General features: G+C 33.8%; 1 protein-coding gene across 1 annotated transcript; it reads left to right on the top strand.

Annotated features, from left to right (window-relative positions):
- The first annotated feature begins 961 nt into the window (after positions 1-961).
- On the top strand, positions 962-10478 carry LOC135686925 (uncharacterized). Its single transcript, XM_065203322.2, has 10 exons — positions 962-1169; positions 3418-3824; positions 4121-4191; positions 4862-4924; positions 5262-5389; positions 6617-6713; positions 7527-7676; positions 8275-8453; positions 9240-9405; positions 9936-10478. Exons 1-10 carry the CDS (start codon positions 1072-1074, stop codon positions 10119-10121), a joined length of 1545 nt encoding a protein of 514 aa, XP_065059394.2. The 5' UTR covers positions 962-1071; the 3' UTR covers positions 10122-10478.
- Positions 10479-14618: the final 4140 nt, after the last annotated feature.

The raw sequence follows: 14618 nt of genomic DNA, 5'->3' as shown, positions 1-14618 counted from the left end.
ATGAGAGGATTCTTCATTTTGGTGAGTGGAATTTAAAAGCATCTTAGAATTATGTGGCTGCAAAAATATCCATACTATATATATATGGAAGGTCTAAAGTTTGTATACTACACTATGCTACACTATACTACACTATACTGCACTTTACTATACACTACACATAAGTACAACACAACACAGAAAATAGCAATGCAATGGCTTTAGTTATCATAGATGTAGTCTCGTGCACAGAGTTCTGATAAAGTTCATAACTGATGACGTCATAAAAATCTTGTCCTAGAAATGTTTTGCAGCATCAGCTAAAGGTGTTACGAAGTGGCTCAGGTATGGTCACATGAGCACAGGCTAGTCCCCCCATTCGCATTGTAACATTTTTCTGTTCATAACTTGTGAACGCACACTTTATAAACACACAAACTTTAAGAACATTCAACAATTCGTTAGCAAATTCCAAATCTTTCCTTGGCCATATGTTACACGATTTCTAACGCATTTGACCGATTTTGCATTATTCAGAAGTATTTAATGGTGCTATTTTAGGCGACTGGGTCAAACTCAGAACTCTAAAAATTATACTTTTATGACGTCACGTTCAAGAACTCTATTGCGCCGCTTTAAATACATTGTAGTTGTATTGTAACCAAGTAGGGAGCCATCCCCGGCTTTGATATCATTTAACAAAACAAGACTACCGATTTGTTTACGATACTTTACATTTTAAAGGCATATCAGAAAATCTAACATACATGAAAAATCCCTAGAAATCATTAGGAAATCCCAAGAAAGTCCGGAAATCACTGTCAAATCTATTCAGAAACACAGTAATCTCCATAACGATTTTACCGATATTAGAGATCCCAAAAATCTCGTATACTATTTTATATGGTGATTTGCCCCCGATGGCAAACCCCCCCCCCCCCCCCCAACAACGCCTCCTATATCACTTAGCTTGAAACCGAGACATTACCAAAATGGTATTTTGAGTGCAAGCAGTAACTGAATTACATGTTTGGTGTTTGTACTTTAGATGAAGCCTTTTACTGGAACGCCTTTGGCCTTTTGGAAGCTTAAATGGCTGCTATAGTTAATGAGCCCTGTCATCATGGATGTGAGCATCCAACCGATCATTCCAGCCTAGAAATAGATATTTTTAAAGCGACCCAGCTTGGGTAAGTATCGAAGATGCTCGTAGTTGAAAGTGTGATGGTAAAGGGACCCATGCAAATTTCCATAACTGCATGAACGATGTCCTGTCTTTTGAAAGAGGGAGGAGGTTCAGTGTTTAACAGCTCAGTTCAATGAAATATGACAAAAATTGTTTGTTGATAACCCTTTAGGTTGCTTTACAGAAGGCAGTTGCTTTAAAGAATGTTTCTCAAAATGCTATCCTTGTAGTATATGCTCAGCTTTATAAAGGTTTTGGTTGTCACTTCAACATGCTGCAAAATAAGCATGCTGCAAAATGAAAACTCAATGCAGCAGTAAACAAGGAACTCCTTTTGGGTTAGCAAAAAAACGATGATAAAGTTTTTTAGGAGCCAGACTATAAAGTATGGTATGCATAGATCAAAAGGTTATGTTGTATGCTTTCATCATTAATTTCCAAATAAGCATATATATTTTTAACTGGCCCTGATGTTTATGAAAACAACTTTGGAAAATTAAAAGGCTATATTCTAGCTTTCTGATAGCTGCCAGACATTATTTTTCTTGTCTAAAAGCTGCCATTGCATATGATTTCATTTCTTGTATTAACTTGCAATACTCAATATTTTCAAAACATTTTATTTTTTCCTTTTACTGATACTTTTTATTAGGATCTGAGACATTTGACCAAGATGACCCATGCTTTTAATATGATAACTTGGTTCAAGCAAGTTTTAGCTGGACATACACAAAACTAACTTTTTTTATTGTATCAGTACTAAGCTGAAAGTATTTCAATTAAGGTTACAGTAAATGTTTTTGGCACAAGATTTAGTTTTCTCTCCCTATAAGCAAAACTATTGATGGAATCAGATTAAACCATAAATCATTCGACGCACAAGAATGTAGCAATTCCAACCATATCAAAATAATTGGCAAATATTGTAAAATGATACTTTCCAGGAAAATTTATTGCTTAAATGAGTGTACCACCTTTAAAAGCTATTTTGTACCCTTGTTTTTGCGGTGGAAAAAATTGACTTATATCAGCAGATCCTTAGCTACCAAAGTGTGTCTCAGATTTTTCAAATTCCTCCTCCCCTTAAAACTATACCCTGTCAAAAATTGGCAAACAAATTTTTTCCCTCTCATAGCTGTATTTGGCTATAAACGACAGACCAGAGCAAGTACACAAATTTTGAGATACGATTTGCTTACCCAACATCTGTCCTGGCCATTTGCAAAGTTTTGAGCCATTCGATTGGTTACTTAGACTTCTTGTTTCTCAAAATTTTTTGCATATCTCAAAAGTGGCAGTCTTTGTGCATCCAGTGATATTAGCAATTTAAGGATAGCTTTTTCCCATCATTGTAATAAAACCTTATTTCTAGACACTGCTCACAAGTCAATTATTTTGTTTCGGTCGCTACTATCTTGAGAAAAAACCCCCACAAGGTTTGCTTATACATCAATAGCATTATTTTTTTTGACAAATTAAAAGATTAAAAAGGCCAAGAAAACTTCAAGTGAAAATTCGAGGAAATTGATAAAAATATTTTCATGAAAACTGTCTTTGAAATTTGTAAGCAAATTTTCTCTAACAAAAGATTCACAACTGAATTCGAAACTGTCTGGATACTTTTGTGAGGGGAGTGTACACTCATAAACCACAGTGTAATCCGGGTCAAGTTGCTTGAAGCTTTAAGATCAATAAGCCTGTTTAAATAAACAAGGCCCTACGTTGGATACATTGATGTGCAATGTAATTTTGTAATTGGCTTGACATGTAATACAATAATTAGCTTAACAGGTCAAGAGATTTTCAGGCCTCAACTAAAAGTTCTGATAAAGAAATTATGGAAACTTTCATTTACTTAGATTTTTTCCACTGTAAATATTTATGTTTGTTTCAAATTTGGTACCATTGTGTGCCTCAAAAGTTGGCTACTTGAATGTGAAAAGATCGAAAAATGGATGTTTTCATCAAGAAATTGTTTATAGTAACATTAACAGTAACATTAGGTTTTGGAAGCAATATTTTTCTATAAATTCTGACCGTGCATGAACATTTTCAAAATTTTCAAACAAATTTGGTGCTATATGCTCTGATTATAAGCACCAAAATGGATTATTGAGTCTGTTTTTCTTGCAATTAATGTAAAGTATCCTGGAATTAAAGTAACATTGTTTTTCTCAATTCAATATTTTGCATAAGAAGTCAATGATAACTTTATAGTTGTGGTAAACAGCAATGATGCTTATCTTTTGCAGAGACCTCAACAAATGCCGTCAAATTGTTCAAACAGAGGGACCTGAAATTTTGTACACAGTTGATCAAAAAGGTCATTCCCCCATACACTGGGCATCTCTAGCTGGATATAATGATATTGTGAAGTTTTTTATTGAGTCCAATGCTCCAGTAAACAAAGAAAGCAACAATGAACTTGCACCAAAACCTATTCACTGGGCATGTGTAAATGGTCATATTGTTACAGTAGATATACTTTTACAGAATGGAGCATCAATTGACACAACTGACAACAGGAATTGTACCCCCTTGATTTATGCAGCACAGTATGGAAAAACAATGCTAGCAGGCTATTTAATTGGTAAAGGGGCTAGAAAAGATCTTACAGATATCGATGGGGATAATGCTTTGCACTGGGCAGCTTTCAAAGGTAAAATTCACATGACACACCAATTTGTTTAGTTTGTGTATGTATGTTATAGATAAATTACACTTTACTGCTCTTGGCAGCCTCAAATATCACATTTATACATGAACTCAAATTATGTGTTCTTGGCTCACTGTTTTGGCAGGATATGCTAACCAAATATGCCTTTGTTAGAAATTCTGTTAAAAACTCACATAATTTGCAATTATGCTATTTGATGTAAAAAATAGAACAGCTCAGCCTATATGGCATCAAGCACTTTGTGAATCATTAATATTATTATGTTGTCATTGTTGCAGGCTACTCTGAGATGGTCCAACTTTTGTTATACAGTGGCTTCAATCCTCGGCAAAGGGATACTCTCAATCAGGTATTTATTTGTATCATTCATAAAATGGCAAGAGTTTGTGCTAGAGAAAACATTCAGTGTGCTACATAACTGCTTAAAGACTCATTGCTAACAATGGGCCTTTGTGAGCGTGGCGACAATCCAAACAATGGCAGTAAACTTCTACAGATTATCCAAAATTGATTTCAGACTGTCTAAAAATGCATTATGGGATGCTTGCGTAGCGCAATGGCTCATTGTTAGCAATGAGTCTTTAAAATTGTTTTTCAAACTACCAACTGAAAAGTAATAAATGAAACTACATGCATCTGGATGATTCTTGGACATTGTTCCCTCATAAAAATGGATGCCCTAATGTTGCTAGTTACTGACTATTTTTTCAAATCCATTTTTACCAGCATTTAAAAATGACAAACTTTTTTAAGAAGTTCATAAGGTTACATCATTTTTGGAAAGTTTTTAGAGATCGGCTACCAACCTATTTCAGCTCACTAGTGCTAATTAATACTGTTGCCTTGGACTCCATTGGACTCCATTTGACTCCTCAAAACTTCAGAAAGGCTATCTCTAGATACTTCTTATTGTATACCGATCAATTGTCCCTTTTATTTTGCTGATTGATACTTATGTATATATTATTTCTATGCTTTCAAGGTTTTTTAAAATATTTTCTTATTTGACTTAATTCCAGACACCTCTCCATCTTGCTTGTCTGAGTGGAAACCTGGCAACTGTCAAGCTGATTGTTGATCAGGTATTACACATTTCTCTAATCAAATTCATTGTGTTCGTAGATTTTAATTTTTAAGAAAATACCTACTTTGTCATCTGTATACCATCTTTATTGTATTTTTGGGAATAACAGAAGTCTTTGCCAAATTTAAATGAAGAAGGAGACTCCTTCACCAAACCCATAGTAAAAAGTATACAATTGATTTACCTGTGTTTTTGTTGTTTGTTCTCAGCATATAGTGCTGTTCCATATTCCAATTTACAATACCTTTATTTAAGCATCAAACATGTCTTGCAGAGACTTTTGAAGTTTTAGTTTGCAAAATTCTAATTTTAATACAAGCTTTCTAATAATATAGGATGCTGATTTGTTTTTGAAAGACAACAATGGGAAAACACCACTTGATCTGGCAACAGGCAGATCGTACAAAAATATAATGGAATATCTGAGAAGAAAGATGAGGATGGATACCGTGTTTAGCTTCTGGTAATTTGTCTTTGTAATAATTTCAGCCATTTATGTGGTGGAAGTTTTGGTTTGCCATTCAAAGTAGACAAAATATGCTTTTAACTACCTTAGAATCACCGGTAGAAAATTAATATAACAACCTATTCAATATCTAAAAACAAAAAAGTCAATACCAATTGCTTAGCACTTAAAAGCTCTTCTCCTCCTGTTAATGATACCTTTTGTCCCATGCCACTTTTCTTTTCATGTCATTTGTTTTTAGCAATATTAATAGTAAAACCTGTTGAGGTGAAAAGGAAAAAAATTTGATTTCAAGAGTTTATTTCATGTAGGTGTATTTAGCATGATCAGAAAGGAAACTGGGTAGATTAAATCTTGCATATTTACTTTATTACCTTGAAATTTAAGCCACTCTTCCAGAAAACCTATGGGGTTCTCATCAGAAATATTTAGGAAAGGAAATCAAAGGCACAGAATTCAACTTTTTGACAGTTCTTTTAAAATACTCATTAATTATCAACTCTTCTTTTAACATATTGTCTTTCTGTACTTTGATATTGTTCGTAAAAGGGACTTTTAATACATTATTTCCTTCTTGCTGGTTTTCAAAATCATTTCCGTTATTTTATAAAAGAGTGCTTTTTGCAGAAGAATTCAATTTCTTTCCCTGTATGCTTAATGTCTCTTCTTTTCTGTTCAATGTACCTTATATTAACCCCTTGGGCTTGTTTGGTGAGAAAATTTGAAAATTGTAATAGAATTAAGAATATTTGAAAAAAGCTTCCAAGGTATAGGGTATCCATTTCAATTTGAATTTGTTTTATGTAAATCTCATTTATTGCTAAAGTCAGACTCCAGTTTATTTGAACACTAGAGACATAAAAGTATATCTCTTGCAAGTGGCTAAAACCTATTTTTTGACCTGAAGAAGCATGCATAAAAGGTTGCTGTTACAAACATTTGCTCTTAATTCCTTTGCTTTATTGACCTTTTCAGTACCTTCCAGTAAAGAAAAGATCATGTCACTCCATCTGAACTCTATTTTAATGTTATTTTCTTCTATACTCTGACTTACGCTGCCGATTGGACACATAGGTATATAAGTCCAGCCAATGGGAAATTTAAATGACCATTGAAATGTGTCAGGACAAATTATATCTGATCTGAAAAGAATGCTTTCCCTTCAAGAACTTGTTCATATAGATTTATTTAAACACTTGTTTGTTAATTGTTTTCATGTTACAGGAAACGTATTTTGGGATCAACTGCAAGCGACAAGAAATGGCTGTACTTCTTCTTGATCTCTCTTCTCTGTTTTAGTTATCCAATGTACTTCTATCATGTAAGTTTACAGTTACATGTCTACCACCAATAATTCGCTAAATTTTATTTCAATCTTTATTTTTTCAAGCTTTCTGTTCTTTATAATTACTGTTTATCTGTTTACAAAGGATGTCACTATGCCAATATGCTTGGTAATAAAAATCCAATGATTTCTATAGATATCCTTATATATTATATATAATTGCAGTTGCGCAGTCCCGACATGAAGGTTTCATGTTGTTTCTGCTTCTGCAGCTCTGCACACTACTTCTGATAATCTTCTCCATTCTTTGTGGTCCTTTGCTGTGGATCGTATCCTTTCAAAATCTCCATTGTTCTTCATGTTCGGTAGTGGAAAAGACCTTTCCATTGCTCTTGCTCTGGTGTCCTTTACACGATAATATTTTAATTTTCCTTTTTGTGCCAGAATCCAACGGTTGTGGGGTGATGTGTTAAGACACAAATTTAGAACCTTGATATTTTAGCTTTTGCCTCTAATATTCATAATCTGAAAACTTTATTCTAGAGATATATAACTAAATAAATTTGATTTTTCTAGAGTCTATAATCGCTAGAATCGCCTTTGTTATTGCTACTAATCCTAAATCACAGACACCAATTTGGCAATATTTTCCCCACTCTCAAGTCTAGATGTTGAATTTTTCTCGGCCTATTGCTATTGTGACGTTATAAAAACAAAGATTCTGTCCAAAAGCCAAGTTAATTTCTTAAATATTGAAGTTATACTTAATTTGAATTTTAAGTTATTTTGCAAGTATCAAAATTAACCTTAATATGATCAATTTTCTTATGCATTGCTTTTTCTTTCAAGTTCAATTACTTATGGACAGTAGAGCAATACTGGAATATTATTTTCATATCGCTTAATGTGATTATGTGGTATTCGTTCATAATAACGTCAAAGGCTGATCCAGGATTTCTGCCTTGCAATTCAGACGAGTATGATCTGTCATTGAAAAAGGTCAGCTTCCTTATCAACCTTTGCTTGAAAGTCAGATACAAAATTATGAAGCCCTGTATGCCGGAGCGAAATATTACAATTCGTTCTATTTATTTTATTTTAAAATTTCTCTCATATTCTCGTCGCCGTTTTGCTTTGTTCCTGAATTTCATCTTTACGAACAGAAAGCTTGCATCGACTCTTGATCTGGATGCTAATACAAACAATACTTCAAGTTCTTGCATAAGTTTTACTGAAGAAGATTTATGTTGATTTTAAACGCAGTGAAAGTAGTGTCTATTTACCAAAACACAGTTTTCTTGACCTTTTCGACCATTGGCAATATTTTAACCAAGGAACGCATTTGAGAAATTTTGAGATGTCACTCATCATTGCTCATGTTTATTGTTGTTAACAGCTCAGTTTCATGAAATTATTTGTAATTATTGGTAATGTTTTGCCTAGCTCTTACGATATCGTTTTTATGAAATCTAGTCATTCTAGGCATTCTATACATTTTCGTCTATCATTGCGAACCTGCCATTATTTATTTTTTTCAAACATGTTTTATTGTACCTTTGAACCATATGCTGCTAGCCTACACATTTTATCCGCACAGGTAGCTGTTCATAAAGAATGGGAGATAAACTCTGAAGACAATCCGCTCTCTCGCCTTTGCCACACTTGCCGGTTGCTTCGACCTCCACGGTCAAAGCATTGCAGAATATGCAACAGATGTGTGCTAATGATGGATCATCATTGCGATTACATTTATAATTGCGTTGGACCGGAAAACAGGTGAGATAACCTGTTACGGCAAGGGAAAATGGCCTTTCACCTTTGTTGAGGTCAATTCTATTCTTGAATTGAAGAAGTGATCTATTCCACAGCTAATGTGAATGTATTGTCTTTGCTTGATTTGTCATTTTGAGAATCTGGCACCTCTGTGTTCTATCAACACGGTGTATAATTGCATGGCTTATTAGACTGATGTTATTAGACTGATTATGACATGAACCTTTCTATTTTAAATGCTCTCCCTTGCAGCATGTGAAAGACGGTATAAGAATGCATTTAGATTAAAGCTTGTGTAACAATAAAGCAATGTTGATGTAACTACAATATTTAGCTAACATTCCTTTCGAAATTGAACAAAAAGATAAGATATCCTTGCTACTTTTTTATAACAACTGACGTCAATGGGTTAACTACATACTACATGTCAACCGACTCCAAAACTCCTTCTTCAAACACTAGTGTCTTTCACATTTGTCAAAATTATGTATAATCCATACGCTGGGGTGGATCCCGTAGAATTTTTTTGTGCCCGAATTCACTCTTCGTAATCGTTAACTAAATCATTATGCAAGTCACAAAAACGAGGGTGGACATTTGGGCACGTGGTAGGTTTTCTGGAAATCAAGTTGAAAGATGGACCCCTTTGGTCGCTTTTTTGCCAACGAAACCTATGAGATTTTCTGTTTCTTTTCTTTGGAAGTGGGCATCCGAATGAAGTGAACAATATATCATTTTTTTGGATATAAGCTAGAAGACCATATATTTTTTGTACGTTTACTTTTGCAGGGCCATATTTCTGGTGTTTTTTATCGTGACAATGACATCATCATATATTGCCATTTACCTGGCCCGGCTTGTAGTCAAAGAGTACGGATACACAGTTTTTAGAGTTCTTTTTTTCATGCTGTATGGGCTGGCATCACCTCTTTTCACATACACGCTTCTTGTCATTGTAAGTACTAAGTTGTCAATGTTGTTTTTATGTTTCGCAAACGTAGCATCTTGAGGTTGCACTTTTAGCTTTAGTTATAGTAGATCTTTTCTCACCTAACTTCTTTCCAGAAGAATTCATTGTTCTTGTCCCTTTTGGAGATTGAAAACAATAGCAAAATAGGAAAAACATAGCAAACAAAAATAAAAAGCTGTTATGTGAAAGAGATCTAGAAAGCACAGCGTTTTTGTCTCGGATTATTAAAAGAATTGCCAATTTTCAAATCAATGAGAAATTACGTTGTAAGTTAGAAGTAACAAGTTTAATAATCTAATTTAATACAATGGCTAATAAAATATTTGTATGGGTTAAAGTTAAATAAAGCATGCTAAAAGCAAGTCGAATTTTTGACAATCTCCAAAAGCTGTGGTGCGTAGAGCAGGACAGTATCAAGTTATAGCTCCGAGTTTCACGCCTTTTCCGTCATCAGGTTGTGTATATGACCGATTATCGATACTCCTCTTATTCACTGAATGTTGTTTGTTTTATAGATCGCACAAATATCACTAAATCTTACAACGAATGAGAGAGTGAACATCCTGCGATATTCATACCTGAGAGACCCCCAGAGTGGAACCTATCGAAATCCGTACGATAAAGGGGTCATCAAGAATTGGTTAGAGTTTTTTCATCTTCTTCCATCTGAAAAGCCGAATCGTATAGACATTTATGTTTAAATCTTTTGATATGTTTTGATTTGATATTCTATTCTATGCAATGATGGACACGCTTGATCTTACTGGGAAAACTTCTAGGTCTAAAACGGGATCACTTTAATTCGCAACAGTCTGTTTCTCTCGATTAAAGGAATTCTAAAATTTGAACTGTTAAGTCTTTCGTGCAAAAAGTTTGAGTTTTTAAAAGAAAGACGCCCTTTGCTGTTGATAAACGCCAAAGTTTTATCTAATGTTTCCGCACATTAATACCTTCCTTTGATATTCTTTATCCTCTTCCCAATTCAATGCTACTTGGAAAATCTATTTGCCAGCCGTACTTTTATACTATGGAAAATATTACAAACTTAGTTGGCTATTTCCTGGTTGTGTTTCTGTCTTTCGTACACTTACGCATTTAAAATGTTTGCTAGTTAACGCGTAACCATTAGATCTATGATATAGGTGTTTAATAGAGAAAGAGTGTATAAGAAAGTAAATTAATAAAGTTTGGTGGATTCAATGGAAAGTTAACACTTTAGTGTGAATCTTTCTAGCTATGAAGAATTCATTCTCTTTGTTACTGACGCTTAACCATTAGGCAGGGTAAACCATGTTACCGAGAATTTTTTTGCATTTTTAGGCAGAACTATTCAAATTTATCAGGACATTCCACGCTTATTTTATCAATACAGTGAAATCTTTAATAACGGTCACCTCCAGATATGCGGCCAGTGGAGAAAGTCCCTGCTGAATTTGGTCAAAACCTCCGCACAGCGGCCACTTCTAATCAACGGCCAAACGGCCTCTTGGGAGTGCTCCAATGCCTTATTCTTCCTCGAGTAACAGTCAAACAGGCTACCTTTCGCAAAGAAATGAATTATTTGATAAAAAGAATTTATGAAAAACCTCTCCATATCGGTCGGTCACCTATTAAAAACGGCCACTAAGCTTGGTCCTCGGAAGTGATCGCTATTAAAGGTTCGACTGTCGTAAAAGACTCACGGTTATTTGATTTGAAACAGGAAATTTAATTTGATCCATGTGACTTGTTTTGATAAGCAGTTTAATTTGAGCCAAGTTATTTGTTTTCTACATTTGATTTGATGATACACGAGATAAGAGTTGATCTATTTGACTTGATTTGATATCTGTAAATGATTTGATTATATGATTTGGTCTCATTCATCTGATTTGATTTGATTTGATTTGATTTGATTTGATTTGATTTGATTTAGTACACTTGATTTGATTTGATTTGATATGATACACTTATTTGATTTGATTTGATTTGATTTGATTTGATTCGATTTGATTTGATACAACTGATTTGATTTGATTTGATTTGATACACCTGATTTGATTTGAACTCATCAGACATCGAAATAATAATCACTGATTCCTATAAGATAGGAGGAGTCACAAGTTTAGGTTGTATATTTTCTCTTTCTTGTATTCGTGTCTGCTTGTAATCCGTTACTATTGTGGTTATATTGTAAAAACTGATGCTATTTTATGCTTAAAGACAATCGCCAGATCTTTAGTTGCTTAGGCCACCTGTCAATCAAGAATTGACCAATCAATGTTGCCTTTGAGGTCAGATTATTCCCTAAAGAAAATAAATTGCAGTTACTCGCCAGTTAATCAGTAGAAATTCTAAAAGTATTTAAAGAGGAGACGTAGAACAAGACAGGATGCGAGTAGAAAGGCTATGTGTATTTCTAAAACCTCGACTTTAATGTTTTATGGCCAACCAGTATTAAGCCAAACTAATCCAAACTTTTTTGATGCAGTTCTAACCATAAACCGCAAACATTACTTAAAAACAGCAGACTAGTTGAACTAGTCTAGGTGACTTTTGTTTATTTTTTCTACTTGGAATCCTCCGTCTGAAAACACCAACCTGAAATTTAACATTACAGTGATTTTCACAAATTCTCAGTAGAAGCGTTCTGCTTTGTTCTATTGACATCCCGTTGATTCTTTACGTAGTGGCAACGAACCATTTAATTGTATTCAAAATATTATTCTTAACTTTGTTACTGAGATTATCAATGGCTTCTTCAGTTATCAGCTTCAGTCAGACAAGCAGCTCAAACACTAGTGATCTAAGAACAATTGCAAAAATCACATATCTATATCCAGAAAGTTGAAAGCAAAAGATTTGCTGAATGAGACAACTCTTCGCTTTATTCCAATAACGAAAATGAACTGTGACGAATTATTGACAATCTCAATCATAAAAGACAAAAAGAAGACAAAAACATGCAAAAACATGCAAAAACATGAAAATATCCTTGCAATTCTAAACCAAAACGTATGGTGATATGCCTTAAAAATGAGTAGCGCATACTTCATACTAAAGGTAAGTATGTAACACTTTAGTATATATTAATTTTCATTTTGACTTAACTATGGTCATAAAATTCATTTTGAGTCAACTGTTATTTTTGATTGAAACTTTTTTTATTTAATCACAACAGATAAAGAATTTATTTCCCATGGAGATTAACAATTTAATTCAGTTGCTTTGTATTGCCAAAAACTGTTTCGAATGTTGGTAACTAAATTTTTTTATTCTTAGGCAAAAATTTAGCTTAGTCTTCAAGGAACGCATATATGATAGAAGTGTTGCATCTTTGTTGTGTTTTGATTGTCTTTTTATAATGACATTGTGTCGCAAGTTACATTTGTATGTCACAAAATTACCAAGTTTTTAAAAAGTTCTAAAGAATTTTACTCTCACTGTACGAAATAAGTGTTTGGCACCGCAAAAATTGAAGATGGCACTAAATAGCGGTAACAAAGAATACTAAAGTACTTTTCGTCCGACATTCTCAAGAGTATAAACTTTATTGTTATGTGTCTTCACCTCCTTTGTATGTGTCTTTGTATGGAGAGTATACTAAACATAGCAAATTTTTAATTATAATAACTCCGAAAGTTCTCGACGCCAGACCTAGAAAATGTTGCAGTACTTTTGCCTTTGTTTCGAAGTATCCGACTTATCTTTTCTTGATCCAGTCAAAAATCGATAAAATGATAAAAATTTGAAGCAAATATCCGTAAGTTAATTTGTTAAAAGTTTATAATCCTTTGTACAAAGTCTTGTTTTTAACACTGTTTATTGGGTGGTACAGACCACATTATTGTCACTTTTGCTTGAAAGTCTAGCTACATACATAAAAAATTCTAGAAAGTCGTAGTAGAAAGTTTTGTGTGAATTCGGTTTTCTTTTCAATTAAATGTCAGATGAGGTGACTGAATGTCTTTGATTAAGACAAGAAAATAGAATTGAAATCAAACTAGTTATTTTTGTTCATAGATTTTAAATTATTCATCAGTTGAAATCTGAAGGGTATTTGGCAAAAGAGCAAAATGGTAAATGACGATGGTAAAACTGACAAAAACCATAGAAATTGTATGTACAGGTATGACATACTTAAAGCAGAACACCTGAATACGCAAATTTAGACAAGCCTGTTGTACCATGTATGTTTTTTGCCTTAAAGTTCAAGTTGACAAAGATTTTTTCCTTAAAAGAGTTAGAATGTAATGAGAGGTTTTTACAACTTTAGCAAGATTTGCCACTGTGCCTCTCAGGGAGTTAAACAGAGCAACACTTAGATGAACAAAGCAATTCAGGAGATATCTCATCCACCGGCCTATAAGTTAAAAACATAGGATATTGAAAGCAAGCCGATTATTACAAACATATCTTACCACAAGAAACATGGAAAACAAACTTTCCTGTGATCGAAATTTCACAGAAGCCGAACTGCTGTGTTTTTATAGAAAATAAACAAGCCAACGAGTTTCTCATAATGCTAGATGAAAGTACCTGTTTTAATCTCACATCCCTGGCAATATGTTACCTCGAAGTGGTTGGATTTACCAGTTGTCACTTTATACCGTTTGCAGCTGAAGACCAAGTCCTTGAGTACCGCAAAGGGTCTTATCAGTTTTCATTAAAGAGATGTAACTGTTAACCAAACAAACAAATCAGGCAACTCGACAAACGTTTCTGTTGTTCATCAATACTCTTATCTTTATCGGACGTAATTCGATCTTGTAGTTATTGTTGTGTTCAAGCAATTGGCCGGTGACAATTAAGATTCTCCCATTTATGTAATCAGTATTTCATGATGTAAGCTGAAGGTACGGTATCAAGTAAGCAGGTTGCAAGAAAACTGAACTCCTAGCTAAGCATGGGTCAGTTCGAACAAACAAGAGTTAGCAATTTAGAAGATTATAAAAGCCCTGCATTAAGAAACACTTCTTTTAATGACAATAATTATAACCCTATCTCTCTCAAATTTTTTAAATGGTGCCTTCTTTATAGGCAAACAGGAAAAAAAAGTTGGCTTCTTGGCATAATCCCCTCTTTCTTAACTTCCCTTTGCTATTCTTCGTTATTCATATATCTCTGTTTGTAATCTTTTCTCTATCAAATAACTCTCTGGCTCTAAGAGCCATTCCCAGTCAAAAACAGGGTACTCTTTTTTTCTCTACACTCTTTTT

This window comes from Rhopilema esculentum, chromosome 6, assembly GCF_057945365.1.
Source record: "Rhopilema esculentum isolate cy_ngs chromosome 6, ASM5794536v1, whole genome shotgun sequence".
NCBI classification, from domain to species: Eukaryota; Metazoa; Cnidaria; class Scyphozoa; order Rhizostomeae; family Rhizostomatidae; genus Rhopilema; species Rhopilema esculentum.
This window is presented reverse-complemented; position numbering and strand designations above follow the sequence as displayed.